This window comes from Athene noctua, chromosome 2 (genome assembly GCF_965140245.1).
Source record: "Athene noctua chromosome 2, bAthNoc1.hap1.1, whole genome shotgun sequence".
Lineage (NCBI taxonomy): Eukaryota > Metazoa > Chordata > Aves > Strigiformes > Strigidae > Athene > Athene noctua.
The window spans coordinates 61,474,586-61,492,207 of NC_134038.1; the positions used below are offsets into that span (position 1 = coordinate 61,474,586).

At 38.5% G+C, this 17,622-nt stretch overlaps 1 protein-coding gene across 1 annotated transcript; it reads right to left on the reverse strand.

Annotated features, from left to right (window-relative positions):
- Positions 1 to 5,152: 5,152 nt before the first annotated feature.
- Positions 5,153 to 15,791, reverse strand: LOC141956668 (protein-glutamine gamma-glutamyltransferase 5-like). Its single transcript, XM_074897473.1, has 11 exons — positions 15,593 to 15,791; positions 14,534 to 14,652; positions 13,900 to 14,028; positions 13,470 to 13,647; positions 12,420 to 12,552; positions 11,333 to 11,436; positions 10,986 to 11,228; positions 9,321 to 9,647; positions 8,274 to 8,431; positions 7,813 to 7,946; positions 5,153 to 6,845 (listed from the first exon to the last, which is right to left on the reverse strand). Exons 1-11 carry the CDS (start codon positions 15,789 to 15,791, stop codon positions 5,153 to 5,155), a joined length of 3,417 nt encoding a protein of 1,138 aa, XP_074753574.1.
- Between the last annotated feature and the right edge of the window lie 1,831 nt (positions 15,792 to 17,622).

A 17,622-nucleotide genomic window follows, 5' to 3' on the forward strand; every position in this document is an offset into this window, starting at 1 on the left:
TTTATAGGAGCATATGAAGTTTCACTGTGAAGTTGTTATAGACTAGATCTCAATGAAACCTGTTTATCATTCCTTCTGCATTGATGTTGTCCTTGGCAAATGGCCTCAGTCAGTGATGCAGAAGAGTGCACGTTAGTGTTCAGCTGATGGGCAGCTGGGACCCCTTATGACTCATGCTATTATATAATTGACTGAGATCACTTAAAGGAAAGAAACAAGATTGTTACAAAAACTTCATTTTGTGAACTTTTGTTTGTGCTCTGAAGACAGAATTCCCTATCAGAGACTCTGAAATGTCTACTGAAGGCTGTTGTAGCAATTTTGATTTTGCTATATTTGCTATAATTTTCAATATTTGCATTTGAGCAGCCTCCAGCTATTCTATTTTTTCCACTTGTGTGGAAAAGGGATGAAGGCCAAAAAAGGTCAAAATGAAATTAAAAGATAAGTAAAAATTAGAAGATTAAGATGCTACATTTAGCTCAGCCAGAATTATAGAGTATTTTTAGGTCCGGGTTGATATCCAGTGCCTGAGCTCTATACCCAGACACTGCTGCAGATGATGGATTAGGTTTAGTGGTATATTTTAGTATATCAGAGCATCAAGGATTCCTGGTAATATTTCTCTCAAGCATCAAATTTCTCTATTTCTAATTAATTGAAAGCTAACTTTACATATTTGTATAGCTTTAATAAAATTTGAGGTTTGATATTCAGAAAGAGTAACTGGAGAACACCAGAATCACGGACAAGATTTTCTAAAAGGAAATGGTGTATAGTGGTGACATGTCTTTATACCAAAAAGATTGTCCATTCTTTACACATACCTCCTCATTTTCTAGATATTATTTCATTCATTTTATTGATTTTTCATAACCAATTAATATGTATCAATGAACGTCCTTTATTCAAACCCTGTAGCAGTAATAGATAGCCTGCACTAAAAGTGCCTTATAGAGAAAACATACATGTAGTTCAGATGTATGACAGCTGAAAGTGAACATACAAAAAAGTACAGGTTGCTCAAATAGCTAATGCACTCTACTGAGCGCCATCGATGACAGCTTTTCTCAGGAGAAAAGAACAGGAAAATTATTATGGTTAGTTGAAAAGTTAGATAGGTGTGGCCAGTTAGTATATCTGAAACAAATAGATTTAAAAAACAAATTAATGTGGTAGCAGACTTAATTATTACTATAAACAAGCAACAGAATAGTAACAAGGGCTCTGCTGTGCATGTACACTGTATTTGATCCTTGGGCTGGGAACATTTTCTGGTTTCAGTGCTGCATTGGTTTCCTGCACAGAACTTTTGTTCCAGTGTTAGTCAGAGAATCACCCAATACAAATGAGCATACTTGCACATTATATAACATACTTTGCAGTTCAAAGACAAATAATTTAAAAGCTTGAACAAGATCATCCAGGAAGAATACACAAAGGTGTGGAAGAAATTTTTCCCATATAAGACATAGAAAAGAAAGAAAGAGCTGGGATTTCATAGGATTAGGATTTCATTCTAAAGTGAAGACCTTCTGTTACAAAAACACTTCTGCAAATGCAGTATGAAAAAAACAAGTTTTGAAAATTCAGATATAATGGAAGTGTACAACAGATGACATAAAATTGCTGCATAACAAAAAAAAATAAATACTGGTCATCTTCTGTATTTTGAATATTTTCACATGTTTTCCTGGTCAACATATTTCAGTTGTTTGGTTTTATACACTTTATAGTACATGTTCCAAAAGATTTTGTCTGGTTTTAACACTAAGTAAAATGAATATAGTGTTGCTCTAATTTAATCTTCTTGTCGGATACAATATATAAATTTTAACCTATGCCTATAACTAATGCTGGGTAGGAAATTGGTTCACTGAGTTATACTTTTCAATATTTTTCTTTCAAGTAATGGAATATATAAAAATAAATCACATTTCAATCAGGAATTTTAGGTTATATCACCAGCAAATGTCCAAATAAGCACAAAACTTAAGCATTTAAAGTTTGAAACAGTTAATTTGCAGCTAAATCTTCATAACTGCTCATCTAGAAAAAGATTTGTAAAGATCTAATGAACTGTTAGGGATGAGAAATGAAAATTATCACATATTTCTTCATCTTTAAAAGAAATACAACCTTATTTTAGTTGCACACAAAAATAAATTCCAGTATTCCCATCTATTATGTTAAACCCTAGAAAGGGTAACTATAATAATGTAGGAGAAATTGCCTTTTTTTACCTTTACTGGCCTGGAAACAAGTGAATATATTTCCCTCACTTAAATAAAATGAGTGTGAACTGAGATTAAAATTAGAAATGTATTCCTGAATACATAAAGATGATAATACTGTATTCAATATCTGATCACTGTAACTGTCATGCTCGAGTTGTCCTCCCATTTTCTAAAATAGACTTCTTTATGTATCACACCACATTACAGAATACTGTTAATCTTCAATATGTTAAATGCATTAGGAAAAAAAAAGAATTCTTGTGGGTTCTACTTCATGAAAGTGCATTTGAGACAGCCAAACATGTCAGTTTTGGAGTAAAAAACAACAACAACAACAAAAAAGCCCCAAACAAAAAACCTCACAAACAAACCAACTCACAAAGAGAACAAATTTTTTGTGGAAATTTAAACCATCCCTCCTATGAATGAAGATACCTTATAAAACGTACATTGGAGCCTTTCACTTACAAACATTTAAGAAGGAGATAATTTAAATTCTGTTGTTTGGTGGGGGGTTTTGTTGTTATTGGGTTTGGGGGGGGTTTCTGTTTGTTTAGGGTTTCCCTCCCAACACCAAATGAATATGAGGCTTTAAAATGGACTTTGCTAGGAGACTACAATCTACCTTTTGTTATTACTAGTGTGTGTGTGACAACACCACACTCAAGGTAATTTCTGAAGTATTAGAATAATTCTGAACTTCAAAGGATTTCTGTTATCCTCTATAGCTCTAATTATGATGAGCTTGATACAGTTTTCAAAAGCAATGTCTATTCAGCATACATGGCAAAAAGAGTGGGGAGTGTGTCAACAGCTCCAGTGACATTACTAGGTTGGGACCAAATCTTTGGCATTTTTGAAATATGGATCAGAGAAGTCAAACCACTACTGGGAACAAAAATCTGAAATGTTATTTGGTAATGATGTAGGTGTCATGTATTATTAATACATTCTCAAAAAAAAAATCACATTTTTTTCTTAACTAAGTAGTGTTGGTATCTTTTATGTCTCTTCCTCTGCCAACCAAAGATTTGTTCACTTCACCATTTCTGTGGACTTTGAGTTTTGCATACCATGAAAGCAAAGGAAAAACGCATGCATCATTTGCATGTGGAAGGTTTATTGTGAGCAAAAGGGATGACTGAGTTTTTGCTTTAATACCAAATTGAGTATTTCAGGTATAGCAGGAAATCTATAGATTTTCCCTAACTTTAGATCTTATTTTGAAGTGTTGGTTTCAGACTTTAGGGAAAGGAAAAGGAAATATCACAGAAATGGAGTGGAAGGAAGATTTCATATTCCAGCGCATCTGGAGAGATTGATTCCCTACTTTTGAAGAAGCATTACTGAAAGAGATACCAAAACAACAGAATTATAGGTAGTTTTTAATTTTCTATTTTTATTGTCAGTCAGGCAAAGAAATTATCAGCAAATACCTAACAGAGACTATTGAAACTGTAAAAAACAAGTCACTGAGTTATGACCACCCTACTACAATATGCAGGCAAATATTTCTTCTACCGTACTCAGAATTACTATGTAGTGTTGATTGTGTTGGCATGTTCATAGCTACCATCTGACACCACACCTTTTATAAATACCCAGAAGGTTACTCAATCTCATCACAGAGCATAGGGGTGTGAACTACAGTGATACTACTGAAATACTATTGCTACATGACTGAAGATTATGCAGCACCAGCAAAATTATCTTACCACAAATCCCTACTAACACTTGCTACTAAAAATAATGGAGCACTAGAGGAAAATAAGGGAAGGATGGGAGATGTTGTCAGTAAATCCAATATCCTTGTGAGCAAATCCAAAATTTCGGGGGCAGTTCCATTACAACAATGTATGATTTTGATTCCTAAAACTCTGGGAGAAGGTTATAATTGAAACAGTATCAGTTATCGGAAGAAGACGTAATACATTTTCATTCACCTTTCATACATTTCATTCTTAACCTTTCAGTTGGGAGGCCTGGGTGTTGGAAAGAAGAGATAACATCATACTTTCTTCTCTAGTTCAGATCTGGGGACAGAAGTTTCCTAGCTATATTGAATCAAAAAGGTACAGACTTGGAATTTAGAGCTTCCCCATGAATCTAATTGCATACAATATATATGAGAAAAATTTTGGAACATACTACACGAAAAACATTCTGTTGTGAAAACCAATAAATTGGTATTAATCATTCATTGAGTTTTGCGGCCTTTCTAATCTAACCTTTGGACTGCTGATACTGGAACTGTAATGCATCAAGAGTAGTAACCCTAAATTTATTATAATTACATTTAAAAAAAACCCAACTCTTCAGTTGATTTGTAACAATTTAGTTACTCCATGACCTCCAGAGTTTTCATTGCCTCCTAACTAAGAAAATATGAGTGCATGCAGAACTGACCTGAGCCACAATACCGGGCCTCGGAGGCCCAGTGTCTGTTAGACAAGATGTAAGGAGGTCTGCTGCCACCTCTTTGCAGCATTCCAAGGACAGCACATTTTATGCAGGGAGAGAGATTTGCAACGCGTGCTGTAGCCTAGGGAGATGTGAGAAATACACATTGCAAGAAATCAAGACAAGAGAGAGTGAAAGCACATCATTTATAAAACAGCTTGACCAAGCAAGTAAGTCTGATTACCTGCACTGTGCAACTATTGTCACCATGGCTCCACAGGGAGCATGTTCATTTGTCACTTCCACCATACCGTATCTCAAGACGTACAAGTATTACATCAAATGCATCCCTCAGCAGTCGGTTAGCAGCCTGTTTTCTGGCACATCTCAAATGCGTGGATAAATACTCAGGACTACACACGCTGCTTTCCATCACCCTATTTCTAACCTCTTTCAAAGCATCTGCACACAGGCTTTAATTCACTGGCTTTGGCTTTTCCCCAGGTTTCTCTCCGTTACAGGTATTTGCGTTTGAAGTAGGTGAGACTGCTCCTCTCGGGGCTCCAGGGCGTGCGGGACGCCACCTGGGGCAGTGTGCTGCCAGAGGGGCGCGACCCCGAGCGGGGCAGGGTTGCATAGGCAGAGGTGGAGCGGGGTAGGGTGGTGTAGGCAGAACGGGACAAGGTGTTGTAGGAGGAGCGGGACAGGGAGCTGTATGGAGGGCGCGTGAGCGCGCCATAGGCAGTGCGGGACAAGTGGGAGTAGCCCGAGTGCCCCACGAGGCTCCATGCTGAGCGGGAGGTGGGTCCCCACGTGGATTGGGAGCCCAAGCGAGTGGTGGTGTCACAGGAGGGACCCCATTGAGGGCCGCACACTGAGCGGGACCCTGGGGTGCCCATGACCCGTGAGACCGAGCGAGAGGTGGGGGTGTAGAGAGAGCGGGCTGTGGCAGCTGCCACGGGCCGTGGCGCCGGGGAGCATGGGAGGCAGGCTGCCGATGAGTCCTCGGGGCGAGCGGCAGGCACGCTGGCGGGGCGGCCCCCCACGGCCCCCAGCGAGACAGAGGTGGGGGAGCACAGTGAGTGGGCTGCCGGGGGCCCCACTGGGCGGGAGGCCGGAGAGCACAGTGAGTGGGATGCTGGGGGTCCCACAGGGCGGGGGGCTGCGGAGTACAGTGAGTGGGCCACCGGGGTGCTCCCCATCTGCAGCCCCGTTGGGGTGGTGCTACGGGTGGTAGAACGGGGCACGGGGGAAGCTGCTGGGCCAGGGCCTGGGGAGCACATGCCATGGGCTACTGGGGCGCTCAGGGGTTGGGAGGGCACAGTGGCCATTGGGCCACATGGAGGCTGGGCGGTGGGAGAGGGCGCGGAGCCACAGACGACGTGTGAGACAGAGGCAGCAGGCACTGAAACAGGAGCCGGTGCTGGCATTGGACTGCCGACGGTGTGGACTACTGGAGAGCACACAGGGTGGGATGGCGGAGCAGACATATGGGCAGGGACGGCCTGGGTTGCCACAGTAGGACTGGAGCCAGCCATGAAGTGTGTCAGCAGGGCACTCACCGCATTATTGGCGGGGACAGAGACAGAGTAGGACATTGGTCCCCCTCCACCTCCAGGCGGGTGTGAGGGAGCAGGGCCTGTCTCAAACACCACGTGAGGCATAGGGGGGCACACTGGGTTGGATGTTGGGGCAGGCATGGAGCCATACATGGACGGAGGCATTGAGGTGCATGTAGCTGGAGGCACAGTCTCGCATATGACACGGAAGCCAGGATCGCATCCCAGGTCAAAACCAGGATTGACGCTTGGATTGAAACCTTGGTTGCAGATGGAGTTGCATAAGGGATGGCCTGCAGGGAGGTACACGAAGTCATAAACAGGCTGGCCCCCGGCACTGCAGTTTGGGTTGCACACTGGGATACATATATATTCACACATGGAGTTGAACGTAGGGTCCGCCACAGGGACAGGCCCAGAGCTGTTCATGGGGAGGGAGCCATTCTCACACACCGGGAGCGACCCATTCTGGCTGACGGGCAGGGTGCCATTCTGGCCGGTGGGGCAACACACTTCAGCCTTGGTGCATCCCTTGCAATAGGCAAACTTGTGGCATCCAAAATTGGCCAGGAGACGGTGGCTGCCAAGCCTGTAAGGTGTGAACTCCACGATGGTCCGTGCCTGTTGGTTGGATGCCAGCGTTCCCAAACTGGACAGAGAGAAGGAAAAGAATTAGGAACTTGGGTAGCTCAGAGACCTGAAATGCTACAGGATAAATGTACACAATTCGGTTTGATTTGCTACAACATGTTTTCAGAGACAAACTATTATGACAGCTTTGTTTTTCTTGCCTTCCTCCAAAAAAAAACCCACATTCAGGTTTTGGAAAGCGTGGTAACCACTTCTGTCCCAAAAGATGATTTGGAAAACTCCCGCAGTCAGTTCTATAATTGGAACTGGAAACTCATTCACAATAATCTCTTGAATTCAAAAACTTAGCACCTTTCTGCCTCAAAGGTGTATTTACTGCTTCCCATTTTCAGCAGTCTATGTTGGATTGGGCAGCTTTGTGGAATCAAACTCATTATTATTCAGTGAGAACAATTCCTAATTGCTTCCCTCAAAACTAGTCATACTTCTGTCAGTTCCTGTCATGAAGAAGGGCAATGCATATTAATGAACAGCTACTTTTCCTAGGATGTTATAGCATCCTGGAAGTTTCCAGCTTCCTGTGATTAACGTGTTATGAGCTTAGAATGCATATTACTATTTCTCACTGTCATTTTCTAATTGTTCACGTATGTGGTGCTAGTTCATGAATATTTAGAGGAATTCTATTATAAACTCAATAGGATTATAAAGGATGGAGAACCCAGCTAGAATTTCTTATAAAGAAAAGAGTGCATTCCCTTTCAGACAGAAATTTGAAACACACACTTAAATTAAATCTTGAGAAAAATGAAGCAGCAGCATATCTTGAGAGCTCTAAATGATCCATCAGTTTCAAGAGGAGTGATGCTTTTAATGGAGTCTCAAAGTAATAAGAGGATAAAAGTCCTGTTCAGGTCCTAAATACAAAAATATCAGAACTACTGTCTTCCTCAAAACCTGCTCTGATCTAGCATACTTTAGTTAACCCCCAATATTATCCCTATTTAAATAATGGATGATCTTACTCAATGGTCATCGGCTCTTTGAATAAACCACAGCCTTCTAATGTCATTACACAGTTCTTCATGTCTTCCTGGAGAGGATTGCAGAAGGAGATCTCTGCAGTACATGGTACTTTCAGCCTGGGCTGGCTCAGTAGCTAGTCAGAAAATAAACAAACACATTTCATGTTTTGTAACCCTTACAAAATTAACAATCAAGTAAATAAAATGTAATAAAAAAAAAGAAAAATAAAAGGATTATTCATACATGTTTCTGATTTACTTTGATGATCTCTAGACATCAATCTAAGTCAACTCTGTTACACATCTAAAATCACACTAATCTTGCTCAAATAAAAAATACCATAAAAGAAAATAGAAAAAGAAAGAATTTCAGGTTTATCAAGAATGTACCTAAGAAGTGGCCAGTAAAAGTCCCTAAGTCTGCTCCTTAGATCACAGATCCCATAATTAAAGGTTTTTACCTTTACAATAACAGGTGGCCTGTTGATCACGATATCCCTGCTCACCATCAGAACTTCTCCACACTCTGGGTCTGAGACAGCAACTACTTTCATAATGTTGTGATCACAGAGATAAGGTCCATATTGACTATACGATATACAGAGTGGAATTTTTGTCACTGTAAAAAAAATTTATTTTAATTATTTTTTTTCTGATTTTTTGGTTAATATTTCCACTTTCTTTCCTCCTAAAGTTTAACTGGCACTTACAATGGTTTAATTAAATGTTAAGTTATCCCAGCATCTTTAAAAACAGACATTATTTTTTCTGGCTTAGGGTGATACATAGCTACTTTCAACAACCAGCTTCACAGTTTTCAGTTAATAGAACTATATCAGTGCATTTACAAGGAGGTTGGTTTATTATTATTATTCAAAATTTGGAAATGTTCTATTCCAGTGTAATTCTTAAAGCAATAATTCAAATGTAGTCGAATTAAAGCTTGGTAAAACAGAATGTTAGTATCAAGTATTAAATTTCATCTTATAATGATGTGTTTTAATTAAAGGGATCATTTTTCTTCCAGAAAAAGATATTAACCATGAAAACAAGTGTTTATGTTCTGATACACCTTTGCACTGCCCAGCATATGTTATATGTAGAAATAATTACTTTAGTGTTCAAAACAAGTATTTTACACTGGCTAATATCCTCTGGCCAAAGGAAAGAAATTGCTTTTCTGATAGACAGCTGCATCTTTATCTTTGTATTGAATATAGAATCCAGAATTGAACTTTTAGTGGAAACAAGTTTTTAAACGATCGTAAGAATCTCTAAGCCTTGAGAAATTAAGGAAAGACTATGATTTACCTGTCAATGTACATGTAGTATTGACACTGTGTTGATTTTTGAGTGATCAGTCTAAAGTGAATTTAGCTGTCAATATTCAACATTATATTCATTTCACTTCCCACCACTATTAGGAAGTCTCCACTAATCCTAAAACCCAAACTATCTCCTGGAAAGAACAGTGGACAAAAGGGTATTAGACAAATTCACCTTCTTACCTTCCCTTGGACCTAATGTGACATTCACACTGTCTTTCCAAAATTGATCCATTGGGCAACCACTGTAGGTTATTATTTGTGCGCACAAATTAAACTTCAGGTTTTTGTTCTCACTACGCAAATTTTCAAGCACCCAGTGCAGCTGAACATCTTCACCGTACATTGGGCAGTTAGCCATCTTCAACCTCATGTTAATACCAGAGTCACTCAAAAATGGGTTTTTCAGGGATGATAACTCTCTCTCAATATGACAGTTGGAAGCATTGCAGTAGCCTGGGTGAATTCTTCTGTAAGCCCGGTAATAAGCTTCTTTGTTTTTCACAGAACCTGTTGACGAAGATAATGAATTTGCTGGAGGCCCAAGAAGTCATATCTACCCAAATAATAAAGATAATTAAATTTATTTCTCCTCCTTCCTGGAAGCTAATGTAGTGTCTTGGTGTAGAACAAATCCACCAGATAACAAAACACAAAATATGGTAGTCTGAATACATAGAAGATAATAAATATCTCAGAAAAACATTAATAAAATATTTTACTCTAATTAGATAAATTTTAAAAGTAATGTAAATTTCAAAAGTTATGGTTAGTGCAAAACTCAAAATATAGCTCTTTATAAGGTATAGGGTGAATATGAAATGCTATCATGTCTTTCAAAAGGTAAAATACACCATTCAAACAAAGAAACTACCAATTGTTTTCTTTTTCATTCACATTCAAACAAAACTGCAGAGCTTGCAATTTTACAATCAGCTGTGATCCACTTTTCATTTCTTTAGGCAATTTTGCTGGTTGAACTCCTACCTAGTACCGAAAGATGAAAATCAGTAATTAGTAGCCCAAAGTAAGAATGGCAGAATATCCTAATAATGCAAGAATTTTGTAAGTAAGCATATTTTCTGACAGACCTTGTGCAAGAAGCAACAAGTAAGAAGTTCATCCTGGGTTTAAAAGAATTTGGGGATTTTAGATTGTCTAAAGTCTGCTAATTTTTTAAACTACTTTACAGGTGAGACTAAAACATGTGCATATTTCAAGGGCTGGAAGGTAAGTCCTGTGAGGACTTAGGGTTTGTCTAGTTTGGAGAAAAGTCTGAGGGGTGAACTCACTGCTCTCTACAGCTTTCTGAGGTGGAGAAGTAGAGAGGTGCTGAGCTCTTCTCCCTGGGATCCCATGACAGGATACATGGGAATGGCTTAAAGCTGAATCAGGGGAGGTTCAGTCCTGAAATTAGGAAACATTTCTTTACCTAGAGGGTGGTCAATACTGGAACAGGCTTCCTAGAGGGGTGGTTGATGGCCCATGCTTGTCAGTGTTTAGGAGGCATTTGGACAATGCCCTTAATAATATGCTTTAACTTTTAGTCAGCCCTGAAATGCTCAGGCAGCTAGACGAGATGATCGTTGTAAATCCCTTCCAACTGAAATAGCCTAGCCTAGCCTAGCCTAAATGGATGCAATTACTGTGTGCTTTGTTTGAATCATCTCAATGCATTTAGAAGTTTAAGAATCAAGATCTTTGGACAGAAAGGCATCTTCCTCTTTCTCTAAAAAAGAGAAATTCAAATTGTTCTACTCATTTTAACACAGGATAGATTACACTGATAATTTTATATAATTAGCATTTAAATTTTCCTCTAACTCATTTAATGACTTTTCATCATACCTAGTTCATACTTGTAAGCCCCAGTGATATCTTCGAATTGCTCACTGCCAACACTCTTGGTGATTAGATGTTGTCCACATGGCCAAGTGTCGCAGAAAAATTTCGTTTTTTTGGCATTGTTTTGGGAAAGCCAGCCAACATAGTTCGAATTTACTCGAGAAAACATATGATGACCATCGTAGTCCAAGTCCAATTCCCCTTCTCTGATGCTTCGAACCCATGTAGGACCGCTGCAAGCTAAACCTAAGTCAGATAACAAAAATGTTATAATAGGTTGTAACCTGAATAGTAGAGAAACACAACAACATAAGTTTTTGAAAACAGTTACAGTTATAGTAAGCAGTTACCTCTGCCCGTTTCCAAAGGTGTTGGATCCAGACACTGCCAATCACCACAGCATTGATTTAGGTCTCTGCGAGCCATCCAAGATTCATTCCAGCAGTGATAACGCCTGTAGGATGAAGGAATATATAGCATTAAAGACATCTCCTAGATCATCCAGTTCAGTGTTTTATGATGGAGGAAAACCATGTCAGAGATAACCTTTTAATCAGCTGAAGACTCTCTATATCTTAGCACTGTTAATGATGTTTGGGGACAGGAGTTGTTTGTTTTGCTTTATATCACTCAGACTGGAAATTTGTTCCAGAACTCTGCAGACCTGATTGCAAAACATTCTTATAGCCCTTTTTGTTTTTCAGTTGATAACGTACCAGCACAGTTGTTTTGTTTAAGTAGTTTATTTTCCTATCATTTTCTTCCTGTTCTTTAGAGGAAAATCACTCACTGTCTTAGTATTCTTTTTAATGGCTTAACAAAGAATAAACCCTTCAGTCTTTTGTGCTAAAATAAGATCGTTGTTCTCTCCGTATTTCAGTTTGACCTCATATTTTTGACATGTGAAAGGGCAGAAAATTCATTAAAAGCTCTCACAGATCAGACTTGGATTCAAAAAAAATTCTGGAGTAGTGAAAATATGAACATACAGATCAAGGGTAAAAATTCAAAATTCTGCTCTGATAAGTGATAATGTCATAGTTATATGAACGTGAATTGAAAGGTTTACAAGAATGAAGCAATCCATGATAAGGAGCCTCAAGAAGACAACATAATTCTCAACCAAGTGATTATGACTGAAGATAATAGTCTTAATTTGTGATAAATTTTCCCTTGCATTTCATGATCTACTTAATATTTTTACAGCTACTAAGACTGATGACCTTATTCTCACAAGTGTGGGTTTTTTAATCTTTTTTGAAAATGTATATTGAGCAGACTGACTCGTCAGTAATTTTATGTTTTTGAAATACATTATTAGGAAACTGAACAGCCTTGCCATGCCAAAGAATAAGACACTGATTTGTTAGATTTTTACTAGTCTTTTTATCACTTAATTTTGACAAACCCAAAAAAGCTTATTTATTTCTTATTTACCATAGCTTGTCTTTACCACACAGGTTTTTTCCAGTACAATCAAAAATTTCATTGATACCAAGGGGATTCTCAATTGAGCATGGAAAACAGAAGTTCGTGACAACACGGCTTGGAATTCCCAAACACCTCATCACTGCAAGGAAAAAAAATATTAATGATTAACTAATCAACCAAATACTTCACTTATTTTATAAATAATTTTCCTATATTGTACTCTGCAACTATAGAAACACAACAGATAGGAGGCAATATTTGCAGCGCATTGATTCTGTCTTTGAAACTTTTTAGTGGTTGAAAAGTAATCTGAAGAGAGCCTAGCAGAAAGGCATGCCTTGTTACTCTTCTAGCTTTAAAAAAAAAAAAAACAAAAAAAAAAAAAAAACCAAACAACAACACAACAACAAAACCGGATCTGTTGTAAGTTCAAAAATAATAAATCTGATCCTGCATTAATAAAACACTTTTTTTTTTTTTTTTGAACAGACTGTAGTACGTAAAGATTCAACTACAGAATATCAACCATTTTCTTCAATGTAGAAGCAGGTTCAAAAAATAAGTGGTATAAATTTAGAACTCTAATTTTTTGTCTGTAGAGTTTAGTTCACTATTATCCTTTGCAGTAAAAAAAGATAGTAGCCTGCTGCTTTTATATTTTGGAGGAGACATTGCTAGAAGTCTTCTTCCTCTTCATGACAGCATTTTTTTCTCATCCTTCAAACCTCACCCAGAGGATAAATTTCAGCTCAATGATGCTGCACTTGATCTGTGTTTTAATAAAAGATGCAGTATTGAGAGCTGCATGGTATAAAGGTCACAGAAAAAACAGTACTGCTTTTCTTCACACTGTATAAGAAAGCAATAGGTTGATAATAAACACTATGTTAGGAGCCATGCCTTACCATAAGAAGATAAATATATTCCATTTCTTTTATAGTAAAATGCTTATGAGTAATATATTCTTCTGGTAGCTTTTAAGGTCAGAGGTTTTTGATCCTGGATTTCTCTCTTCGTTTTTGGATAACTAGCTAAGGGCAGACTGAAATATCATACCTGTGCACATTACTGAAGCAAGAGACCCACAGTACCCATATCTGACTGGCCTGCATCTGCCATTGTACCACTGCTGAAGAATAGGGACACTTCCATTCCAGGAGAATGGTTTTGTTCCTTTCAGGTAATCATTGTTTTCTGGAATCTTCATGATACTGTTAGTGGTATGGCTGCTTATCTAGAAAGAGAAAAGAAAAACAACTTTTTCAAATACCTGACTGTGTCTTCACATCCTAAGCATATCACAAAATCATCAGAGATTAGTGTTACAAGTTAGTTTTTCCTGTGAGTCTGAGCACAGAAAGGATTTTCCCTGCTACTCATATTGTGTTAGATCGCACTGCATTGCATACAGTGCAATTTGTCCTTCTATAATTTAATGAAGTGTGACCCAATCTATTCAGAGGTCACACACCACTAGACGTCTTACCATATGATTTACCACCATGCTGACATGCACAGGATCATTGCGCCAGCAATGGTCACGATCAGAGCCATGATGGTAACTTGCACCCATGTCTAGGATCTTCAAGCAGATATCCAGAATCCCATCTTCAAACTGAGGAAAGAGAAGTTAACTCAGGTATCCTGGTATTCTGACATTGATAAAGTTTCTTTCTTGTCAATAATCTAGGTTTTTTCATGCATATGAGCTGCCCTCTCTCCTCCCCTGTCTTTTTTTTTTTTTTTTTTAATCAAGCATAGCTCCTAGTGGTATGCGTAGTTTTGTCTATCTTCCTGAAGGAAAACCAAAGGGAAAAACGTGTCATTCTTGTTTATGTTTGACCAATGGAATAATTTTCCTTCAGCAGAACAATATTCTGCTTCACCTTTTCCAAGAACATGCTGCAGTTTTCTTAATTTTACTATAGAAGACTTCCTTCCAGTTGTGTGGGCTACAGTGATATGTTCAAACATTTTGTTTTGTGCATGCATATTCTGGACTAGTCCTAAAAAGCTTTCGCACTCCATAACATAGCATGCATTTCTGAAAATATATGGATAACAATTCATTTATCTGCATATGGATGACATCTACTTCTAAACAAGTCTTCAGAAAGTACCTGTCCAAAATGCCATGGTCGAGAGGTAATATGCTTGTGAACTCCTTCATACAATATCCCATGTTCATTCAGAACATATTCTTCTCTATGGGCCTGGTTGTCCATATATACAGGGTCATCTGGAAAAGATGCAGAGATATCAGTCACAATACGTACATTTCTAGCACTTCTGTATCTCCTATTTCACTGGATCCCTTTCTTTTCCTACCTATTTTTGATTTATACTTTTAAACATGTTCAAGGGTGCAGGATTTTTAAATGTTCACAGACAATTCATTTCTACTTACAAGCAGATATTATCTTTATTAAGTCTCCCCTGCTGTAGTAGACCTGAATTACAGAGCTTGCAATTTATCTTCACACTAAGCTGTTCTAGGAGTCAAATACTGTGCACTTAGCTTTGGGTATCTGATTTTGGTCCAATCAAAACCACAGACAATGTGCATATTTGCCATGTAATGATTTCTGCAAGGTCCAAAATTGCTTGTTACCAGAACCAGATCTACAGAATTTAATTTGTATTTCTACTGTATTATTTCATGGTGATACCACAGAATTCACAGAATGGTTGATGTTGGAAGGGACTTCTGGAGGTTGTTTCATACAACCCTCCTGCTCAAGCAAGGACACTTGAAGCTAACTACCCAAGACCATGTCCAGGTGCCTTTTGAATATCTCCAAGGATGGAGATTCCACAGCCTCTCTGCACAACCTGTGCCAGGGCTCAGTCACCTTCACAGTAAAAAAGTGTTTCCTGATGTTCAGAGGAAAACTCCTGTATTTCAGTTTGCTCCCAATGCTCTTTGTCCTGTCAAGCCACTGTGAAACTGGGGGGAGGGAAATTACACTACATCCCTATTACCATTAAGAAACCAAATCAAAACACCAGCTTAAGACACTCTTAAACTTGGAGGAAGAACTGAAAAATAACAAAACAAAATCCCTTCCTGTTTCTCATTATTTCTGTGACTCCACCCCTCACCAGCTAAGTAATAAATATATTCATTTTACTCATCACTAGCATTTTTCTTAAAACTATCTGATCACTAGAGTTCTTACCTGCACACCAAGGGTTAAAAAGGACATAAAAATCTCCAAGACATCGCTGATAGGTGTGACCACAAGATGTGATTTGCATATTGAGAATATAACGGCCAATGCAGGCATTGGAGGGAGGAAACACGCTGATATTGATGCATTTTGGCTGATGAACTTTGTAGGAAGCACTCCAACAGGTTTGATCTAGACATCTGCCCATTGGGAAGGTACATTTTGTCTCATTTGATTCACAGGGTCTGAGGCCTTTTCAGGAAAATAAATACAACTACAATCAGACTAAATAAAGCACATGTAAAAAGCAAGTAATTTGCTTAGCTGTCTTTTGCAATGCAAAGCTCCCAAGGGTGGATTTCTTTTTCACTTGCCACTTCTGTAGCAGAGTGAGAAAGCCTTACATGTTAGCCGAACTGCCTGAGCTAGGGGCAGGTAGCCTCTTCACACAGAAGATGAATGAGTAGATACTACTTGCCACTGAAGACTATGGGAAATACTACTTACCAGCAAAGGACTGGGAAAGACTACAGAGTTTGAGAGTGACTACCTGTCTCCACGGTGAAAATAGCCTGGTCCACGGAGTCATCCCATTCCCGATTTTGGAAGCGAGCATAGAAGCTGAAGGCTTGCCCTCTCCTTATTATCTGTTTGTCAGTTCCAAAGAAATGGGTATTATGAATCTGGCAGTTGGAAGGACAGTTCAGGTCGACTTCTCCCAGCTCAATGACTGCAGCATGGAGAAAGGAACACAAAGGGAAAAACAGATAATTGAGTTCCCATCATTGGCTGAGGTGAAGATTACATGAAAGAGGAGATAATGATGAAAGACAGAGATAACTTTTAAAAAATTCATTCAAGGGTTCATTCAAAAATCAGCAACACTGAGATTTGGGCATAGGTCCAAAAAGTACCTTTTGCAAGCTTACCACTTCTCTAGTTTGCAGGTGAAAACTTATATAATGCTTTGAGTTATAAAGCTGTGCTACAAGTTTCACATCTTTTATATAGTGCCTTCTTGCTTTATAAATACCTGATGTCAAGGGACGATATTAGTATCTCTACTTGCAAAATTGATTTTGCATTATAATATTCTCTCCACATTACAACATGCTGCCTATAGACAATTACTTTTCAACCACAGCTAGACAGCAAACATTTTGCACATGCTATCAGTTGAGAGTTGTTTTTTATAGAATAAAATAATAAATTGGATAAATAAAAGATTTGATAACAAATGTAGGTGTTTGAAAGCCTAAGTGTCACTCCAAATGAGTTATGAATAAATCTCCTCCCCCCCCAATTTTAAATACTGTTAAATATGCATGAAAATGTCTCAATCTGCATTTCTCAAAGTCATAAAAGGTTTTCAGACATCTTTGAGGAACTTAAAGCAAAAGGAAATATTCACAAATTGTGACATTAAAAAAAGTGCTGACAATATATCCCAAGCACTATGATTAGCTTGATAAAATTCTTAGCTGATTCCCCCTTAGGTATCTTGCCTGGATATCACTCATTTCATAGGGGTAATTAAAATCCTGGTGCCAGAAGGATGGGTGGCAACACTGATTTTTACTTATTTGCATACAACTTCTTATTTTCAAAAGTGTTTCACTCTAATTGAAGACAATGGAAGCCACAGATTCTCAGCAGTTTTGGAAATTAGGCTTACTGAACTACGAAGTCATGTATATTATTTTAATTCTACGAGGTTAAGTTTGGGCCTGCTAAACCTACAAAACTGCCAAACAATGCAACACTCTGTGTTGGCACTAAGTTGAATACAGAGTTGTTATTTAGGGGAAACTAATTTTTCCCATCCAGAAACAAGGGTGTATCCACATAAAAGGAGACTCTTAGCTAAGGCCATGGGACTGGGACACTGTTAATGCAAAGCAGTGGAGTTTCCCAGGATCACAGCCTGAAGTAAATCATAATTAAAATTAATTGGGAGGGGAGTACGGGTAAGGAACAAACAAAAAAAAGAACAAAACCCCATCTTTTTCTGATTTGTTCCCTTGAACTAAAATAATTTC